Here is a 9,071-nt window from a genome sequence, read left to right on the forward strand (position 1 = left end):
ACTGTTGAGAACTCGTACGAACTTATATTTGTTTCTCTTTTAGTAAAAGCGAAATAGTTATTTTATAACTGATATACATTTACTTTGCAAATCAAGAATTGTTCAACCCATGACTCATTTTCTGAAAATGTAAGTGCTGCACTAAAACTTTTTATAGTTGTTAGTCATTTAGGGCTAGGTGCAGTGGTTTATGCTTCTGCCTTTTAGCCCAGAAAATACAAATTGTAAGCTAAGAAATATATGGTAATTTGCCGGCACAGGAATAGTTTAGGTCATTTATCCAACTATATATAAAGCCAGGTTTCCATTTATGTTATACAGGGAAGGTAAAGATACTTCTTTATCAACTCAATTTCTAAAGAACCAAACTGTGGTGAAAACAACATCAGATAAAAACAAAGCTGGTCAAATCGTTAAGTTTAACACTTTGCAAGAAGCTACAACAGCTATTCAAAATGTTGAAACGGACACCTTGACCAAATTTATTTTCTTGAGAAGAAAAAAAAATGGTATGTTAGTAAATTTGTAAATTATTTGTACATATATATCTCACATAATCCTGAAATATATATTTTTATTATTAGATTTAAGAAAAAGTAAAGTTCAATGGGATGCACAAGAAAACATCCCATTTGTTGTTAAATCGTTCACAAAATACAAATGTCAACATGGCAAAGATAGAAATAAAACAAAGAATTTAAAACGACAAAACCAGTTTAAGGGTCCAGCTGACCACATGTACGAGAAAAAAAATACCTTTGCGTGCAAGGATCAAAGAAAATGAATTGCACTGCATGTTTAAGTATTCGGGAGATTCTTACTTTCCCACATTATAAGGTAACTCTTTCCCACATTATAAGGTAACTCAAGACAGCTTTTACACTACGTTGATGAGTGTAGCAAATCAAAGATGTTTTTGCATATCTTATGTTTGTTTTAAAGGTTAAAACAGAAGAAAAATGGAAAAAACAGAAAACATCACAACATTTGAAGACAGTCGGTTTTTCATCTGTAAAAAACAGTGTTAGTTGTTTTATTGTACTGTTTCCCTCTATCAATGATCACAGTGGACATCCTGTTGGAGAGGTAAAGTAGCTAACTTTTTTGTATTTGCCCTGCAAAAAAAAGAAGGGTTGAAACGTAAAGTTATGTTTCTAAAATTTAAAATTTACATAACTTGCGAAAGTTGAACATTGAACCACAGCCTACTTGAGATACGGCCGGATAATTCACACTTTACAGTTAAAAATTTAACGGCCTATTGTATATCCACCTCGAGTCATGAGCTAAGTCTCGTGGTAGACTGGTAGTATCTTAGACTAAAACTGCAGCTCAATGTCATCAACTTCTGTTCTCAACTCTGCGACATCGCAGTCGTGCACCATTTTTTTATTTTTTTATTCTCATGTGCAGTATTAATACTGTACCATTTTTTCAGCATAATCTGGTATGTACCTTAGGTTCAATCGAAAGAATTAAAACATAATAAAGTCTATGTTTCGTTTATGCCTAAATTGTAACTCGAATAATAGGTTTGATGTTTATTATGATTTACCGAAAATGCAGGCTGCAGGCATCCAACAACGAGTGGATAGCAGAGTGATTGACAAAGTCGGAGAATTAATCGATGACCGTGTTTGCTCCGTTATGGAAATACAACGTCATTTAAAAGTATTTGTGGGCAAAGAACTGTTCAAGAATACATTGCCTCCAGCATCAAGTAACAGAAGGTTTTTTCCGACAAAAAAAGACATTACCAATCACTATTATAATGCATACACAAAACGAAAAATGTCGAAAATTGACCAAGCAAATGTGCAATTTCTGGTAGATGAGTGGTGCCACAAGTTACCTGAAGATAACATTCTCTTCAGACCCTATATTGCCAGTGTTTGTCCCAAACAATTAATTAAAGACATTGATGGGGATGATATCACTGCAGTGAATGCCAAACAAACATTACTGTTTGTATACCAGACAGCTTGGCAAAGTAGACTCCTACTACGTTATGGTCAGGATATCTGCCTCCTGGATGCAACTTATAAGACATCAAAGTATGCACTGCCACTGTTCTTTCTTTGTGTAAAGACCAACGTCAACTATCAAGTTGTTGCATGTTTTGTGCTCCAAAACGAATGTCAATCAGACATTCAGGAAGCTCTTGTGATTCTAAAGTCTTGGACACCTGGCTGGAACCCAAAGTTTTTCATGACCGACAAATGTGAAGCTGAAATAAATGCTGTTGAAAGTAGTTTTCAAGGTATCTTACTAATTTTTATTGTTCTTTTTTTTAAATATCAGTATTGCTGGCGGAGAAGTTAATCTAGTTTAAAGACTTAAAGTTAATGTAACACTTTTACACCAGATTGTAAAGTGCTTCTATGTGACTTCCATCGTGAACAAGCATGGGAAAGATGGGTCAAGAAAACAGATAATGGTGTTGGAGACAGAAAAAAGGCAGTTTTATCTGGTTTGAGAGCAGTAGCGAAGGCAGAAAATTTTGTTGAGCTCAAAAGTGCTCTAGATTCGCTTACAAACAGTGAAGCTTATACACAAAATGCAAGGCTACAAACCTACTTTCAAAATGCATGGTTGCCACAGAAGGAGGTCATTTATTTTTCTGGCTTAATTAAACATTAAATCTTAGGTTTAGTTTTTAGCTGTATTAGTATTGTTATTTTACAAAGTTTTATAAACACGCAGAGATGGGTTTCACTTTACCGATTGGGGAAGATGCGTGTGCCAATTGGTACGAACAACGGGGTGGAGAGACAAAACAAAATGCTCAAGGAATGTCACTTGAAGTTTCAAGTTGACAAATCTTTATCTGGCTTGTTAAAAGTACTTCATCATGATTTTTTTCCAGAGGCATTAAAAAAGTAAGTTTTACCTGCAGCCATGAATGAAACTTATGAAAGAATGTAACTTGTTTTATTCCTGCGTAGCTGAAGAACAACAGGCGTTATAACACAAGTGTTCTGTTTCATACACTTTGGGCCATCTTACGAGTTACCTAGTATGTTACTTCGTGGATGAATATTTTTTGGGGATTTTTTATGCATGGCGGATAATTTCCGACAACCCATTAGTGGCCACTGGGTTGGAGCAATTACGGCTAAGTAACTTGCCCAATGACACATACGCTAACAATGGTAGCAGCGACGAGCCTTGAACCCATTACCTCTCAATTACCCATGTGGGCATTTATTTCTCTTTAACAGATATACAAACGAAAACACTCTGGCTTCGGGTTCATACAGGCTGTACAAAGATATGACCCCATCATATCTACACAATCGGCCGCAACATGTTGTTCATCATTGCATGAAAAGATTAAGCAACGCTTCGGCAATATCCTCTAATGATATTGTTCGAGTTGACACATCTTCATTTACTGTGCGGAGCAGTTGTGGTATACTAATGTATGATGTTTATTTGGGAAATGAGTCTGACTTTCCCAAGTGCACTTGCCCAGATTTTAAATATTATTTTCTTCCTTGCAAACACATGTTTGCTATATTCAGTAAGTATAATGATGTTTCATGGGCATCCTTACCAACATGGTATACAGATTCTGTATATATTACCCTTGATACAGAGTTTATTACGACACTTGGTTTTTCAGGTACCAGCAAAGATCCTGCTGAATCAACTGAAACTACCACCCCTGAATGCATAGAGTTGTCTTTGGTTGATCCAGTAGAGATTCCTAAAGCAAAACCAACATTGTTGTTATCTGATGACAATAAACCATCCGAACAAACTATTAAACACCTGGTGGAAAGGATTAACAGAATAAAAAATATCTTGTATGATGTTACTTCTCAACAGGCTTTGTTGGAAGCCGAAGAAGTGTTACATTCTGTGGAACAGAATTTGGTAAAGTCTTGCAGACATGAAGAAGGTATCCGGGTATCAAAACCTCCTCTTTCTTTGAAGACAAAAAAGAGAAAGTTGCCGTCATCATTTGTATGTGATGAATTACCACGCAAGCACCCTAAGCCGAACAAATATCAAGGCAGACATGGGTCGGTGGCAAACAGCATGTCTTTACATGCAGTCACTGGATTGCAACCGAAACAAACAGAAAATTCTCCCAATGTAATTGGCGGCCCTCAAAATTCCAACAACCAAAAACTGACGAATTTGGGAAAAATTCTTCCATGCTACACCTTGGCTGAAAAACACCTAACCGACAAAGCATTACAATGTGGTCCATATTCTATTACATATCTTCAGCTTTTGTCCTTGGAGATGAACATAAGCTCCCAACAGAAACAAGAAATATGGGAGTGTGATAAGCAGTTCCGTGTTGGTTGGCTGTATGATGAAATAATCGACAGCTATCTTTGGTGCTTATGTCAAAACAACAAGCACATCATGTTTGCTGATTCAGCTATGGCGCAATGTATGAAAAGCGGTCTCTCAGTCAAGCGATTGTGGGCAAACATGACATTAGAAAATATGAAATTTATTTTCATTCCGTATAACCCAAGTAGAATTCATTGGGTATTGCTGGTTGTCGACATCAAGAAAAAGCAGTTGCTTTACTTAGACCCCAGAAAGCATGCACTAAACTTGCCAAAGCAACTTGAAACAACTAAATTATTTTTAAACAACGTGTTGCACAGTAAATTTGGTTTTAAAATTACCACCATTGACACAATGTTAACAAGCCGGACATTTCAAAATGATTACATGAGCTGTGGTGCAGTTATCTGCATGTACGCAAGTTGGCTTACAGAATCGAAACCATTGCTACAACCAGATGTTGGACTAAAAGAATCCCGAGAGCATATATTGAGCACAATTGCTCATGAGTCCTCCCTGGATATTAACGTTTGTGGATCATGTAGAAACCAGGATGACAATATCACTGATTGGGTCCAGTGCACCAAGTGTCCCCAGTGGTTTCATGTTAACTGCGTTGGACTAAACATCAACAAGGCAAAATCAAATAAAACTTTTACATGTTCCCATAAGTAGTAACGTGGATTTCGTTACTGTTGACCTCCACAAATGTATGCCTGGCCAAAGCTTTAAACTAAGCAAATGCTCTTACAGAGCAACTTACACTGTTTCGTGTATGCTTGGCCAATGCTTTAAACTAAGCAAATGCTCTTACAGAGCAACTTACACTGTTTCGTGTATGCTTGGCCAATGCTTTCAACTAAGCAAATGCTCTTACAGAGCAACTTACACTGTTTCCTGTATGCTTGGCCAAAGCTTTAAACTAAGCAAATGCTCTTACAGAGCAACTTACACTGTTTCGTGTATGCTTGGCCAATGCTTTAAACTAAGCAAATGCTCTTACAGAGCAACTTACACTGTTTCGTGTATGCTTGGCCAAAGCTTTAAATTAAGCTTGGCCAATGCTTTCAACTAAGCAAATGCTCTTACAGAGCAACTTACACTGTTTCCTGTATGCTTGGCCAAAGCTTTAAACTAAGCAAATGCTCTTACAGAGCAACTTACACTGTTTCGTGTATGCTTGGCCAATGCTTTAAACTAAGCAAATGCTCTTACAGAGCAACTTACACTGTTTCGTGTATGCTTGGCCAAAGCTTTAAATTAAGCAAATGCTCTTACAGAGCAACTTACACTGTTTCGTGTATGCTTGGCCAAAGCTTTAAACTAAGCAAATGCTCTTACAGAGCAACTTACACTGTTTCGTGTATGCTTGGCCAATGCTTAATATATTACATATCGGTACAATATGGCATTGTCGAGGTTGGTTAACATCTCCATTGTTTTCACACCATGGCATTGCGAAGGTTCTCCTTTCAAAACCTAACGATCACGCATATAAAGCGACCTCATGGGTGCGTGGTGGAACCGCTGACATTTAATTAATTTTTCTTCCTCTTAAGACTGTACACAGTACCCGGCGTATGAATTCGCATGCGAAGAAGATATTAGGTACAAGGCTCGATGCAGCCACTCCTGTAGTCATGTGTATGGGAAAAGTAGAATACAAACTAGTTAACAAAGGTTTCACTAAGAAATTATCCCAGGCAACTGCTCTTAGTTTTCCAAATAAATAAGAAGCCAACATTGGTTAAATTGTTTTTATTTTTAAATTGATTTACGCCTTTTCTTCACTTTCCTATCCACTGCACTCTCCACCTTTTTGCACAACACATAACCCCACACAAGTAAAATGTTAATTTTTGCACAACACATAACCCCACACAAGTAAAATGTTAATTTTTGCACAACACATAACCCCACACAAGTAAAATGTTAATTTTTGCACAACACATAACCCTACACAGGTTAAATGTTAATTTTTGCACAACACATAACCCCACACAAGTAAAATGTTAATTTTTGCACAACACATAACCCCACACAAGTAAAATGTTAATTTTTGCACAACACATAACCCCACACAAGTAAAATGTTAATTTTTGCACGACACATAACCCCACACAAGTAAAATGTTAATTTTTGCACAACACATAACCCCACACAAGTAAAATGTTAATTTCTGCACAACACATAACCCCACACAAGTAAAATGTTATTTTTTTTCACAACACATAACCCCACACAAGTAAAATGTTAATTTTTGCACAACACATAACCCCACACAAGTAAAATGTTAATTTCTGCACAACACATCACCCCACACAAGTAAAATGTTATTTTTTTCACAACACATAACCCCACACAAGTAAAATGTTAATTTTTGCACAACACATAACCCCACACAAGTAAAATGTTAATTTTTGCACAACACGTACCCTCATCAAGTAAAATGTTAATTTTTGCACAACACGTACCCCCACACAAGTAAAATGTTACTTATTGTAAAAACCAACTCCTCCTGTAATACGAACGTATTCTAAACTTTCTGCAACACATTTTTTGCAGAAGGCATGCGAGCGACAATTAAAATAAGTGGCGAAATGACTTGTACCGGATTTGGCGTACTGGGTTAAAGTGGGAACCGTTTCATATAGGGGGGTTTCAAGGTTTAATTTATGCCAGCCCCCATAATACTTTCTCAACTGTGGCATCTAAAGCAAATGTCACCCTATAAGGCAAGAAATAGGGAAATTAACAAACAAAATATTTTATTACTGATAATAGCGGTTTACTAACCTAATCAAAGGAATAAGATAATCTCCTTTTAACTCCCCAACAAGTTTATCTTTCCAGGTATATAAGATAATCTCCTTTTAACTCCCCAACAAGTTTATCTTTCCAGGTATATAAGATAATCTCCTTTTAACTCCCCAACAAGTTTATCTTTCCAGGTATAAAAGATCCAATCACCTGTTAGAAAATGGATTACCGATACTACTGGTTTACACACAGCAATTGTATTTGGAAAATATAAACCTTTTTTGTAACATTTTTCCTGTATTTTGGATTAAAGGTTTCTATTAGACCATACTAAATATTATATTGACCTGTACTTAATTTTTACACATCCTTAAAACTGTGAGAGCTTTATAAAAAACGGATAATCTAAACAGCACTTCCTTGACAATTGCTCTGTTACATGAACTTAACCTTACTGGTTACACACATGTGTCAACAAACCTTCAGCATTCAGATTATTTATTGACTTCTGAAAGTCAATAAGATTTTTATGCCTCAATTTCTGTGGCAATGCCTTTCGTAGACATGGTTCTTTTCTGCAAGGCTGAGAAATCGAGGAAGCAACATGGCCTTGCACCCTACTTTGAGTTGGTACTGGTTCTGATGTGCTTTTTCAAAAAATTCGCTTCACAAATACCAGCTCTAAAAAATTATACTAAGCTTGGTATTAAATGATATTTTTTGGGGGATAAGTTTTTATGAAATACTTACTATGGTAGGTACTATTTGAATGGGTAATGAAAACATTAAATAATGAATAGGCTACAGTAATAACAAAAAACATAAGTATGTTTACGATTCTTTGTGTAACATTTCTTTTATTTTATCGCTACTTAGCCTATGTGGAACACCGCATACTTAACAAAAAAATGTTAACATTGTGTGATGTTTAGCTTCGGTTGGGACTTTTATAAAAGAAGGTCTTCTTACAGTGAAGATACTTCGTGTTTCATTCGTTCGTTTACCCAAGTGGTTTGAACAGCGCAGTGGGTAGCAGGCATTTTTCAATAGCTTTATATCAAGGTTTAAGCTTATATAAATACTATTCCGCTATTTATTATAACATTAAACAAAAGCCTTTTTACCATAGCATTCCGCTGAATTTTCCTACCACGTAATTTTGTACAAAACTAACCGAATAAATATTCACGGTACACACAGCGCAAATGATTTTATCAGAAACAAAACCGCCTTAACCTAGCCCCACTCACGGTCATTAAAGAACAAACAAAGAATTGCTAAGCGTTGTCCTACTAGTGTTTGAATACTATGATTAACGTTGTTAGCAGATGTGTTAAAAAGACAGCACAAACAAATTTGAAATGCAATTAACATCGATATAGAAAAAAGCTCACAGTCACTACGGTCATTAAAGAACAAACAAAGAATTGCTAAGCGTTGTCCTACTAGTGTTTGAGTACTATGATTAACGTTGTTAGCAGATGTGTTAAAAAGACAACACAAACAAATTTGAAATGCAATTAACATCGATATAGAAAAAAGCTCACAGTCACTACGGTCATTAAAGAACAAACAAAGAATTGCTAAGCGTTGTCCTACTAGTGTTTGAGTACTATGATTAACGTTGTTAGCAGATGTGTTAAAAAGACAACACAAACAAATTTGAAATGCAATTAACATCGATATAGAAAAAAGCTCACAGTCACTATTAACAACAAGTAAGCATGGAAAATTGTAAAATAAACAATAATTTTTTTTTATTAAGTATCTGCTGCCACGTATTGTTTGCTGTTCATTCCAGTGTTTATATAGCCTTTTCACTCAGAGTGCTTCTTCTCTGATATGACCTGCTGCTCTACCCAAATTTTTCCTTTGAGGTTTTTTTGGTAAGCAGGTTAGAGGCCCTTCCCCGAGAGCGAAATAAAAAGTATATGTTAAAATAAAAAAGTATTTTTAAAACAACGTAAACTAAATCAGAAACCATTTTTTTATGATTTTAG

The 9,071-nt window shown here is 35.8% G+C and overlaps 1 protein-coding gene across 2 annotated transcripts; it reads left to right on the forward strand.

Annotated features, from left to right (window-relative positions):
* On the forward strand, nucleotides 1-5,375 carry LOC149733215 (uncharacterized). 2 transcript variants are annotated; one of them, XM_089881385.1, is made up of 8 exons: nucleotides 1-129; nucleotides 322-509; nucleotides 585-837; nucleotides 943-1,086; nucleotides 1,567-2,260; nucleotides 2,366-2,607; nucleotides 2,704-2,879; nucleotides 3,222-5,374. In XM_089881385.1, exons 3-8 carry the CDS (start codon nucleotides 781-783, stop codon nucleotides 4,984-4,986), a joined length of 3,078 nt encoding a protein of 1,025 aa, XP_089737511.1. In that variant the 5' UTR covers nucleotides 1-129; nucleotides 322-509; nucleotides 585-780; the 3' UTR covers nucleotides 4,987-5,374. The 2 variants fall into 2 exon arrangements, with proteins under 2 accessions (XP_089737511.1, XP_089737513.1); XM_089881387.1 differs by lacking the exon at nucleotides 585-837 and having other exon boundaries at nucleotides 3,222-5,375.
* Nucleotides 5,376-9,071: the final 3,696 nt, after the last annotated feature.

The sequence above is a fragment of the Ciona robusta genome, chromosome 7, assembly GCF_009617815.1.
Source record: "Ciona robusta chromosome 7, ASM961781v2".
NCBI lineage: Eukaryota > Metazoa > Chordata > Ascidiacea > Phlebobranchia > Cionidae > Ciona > Ciona robusta.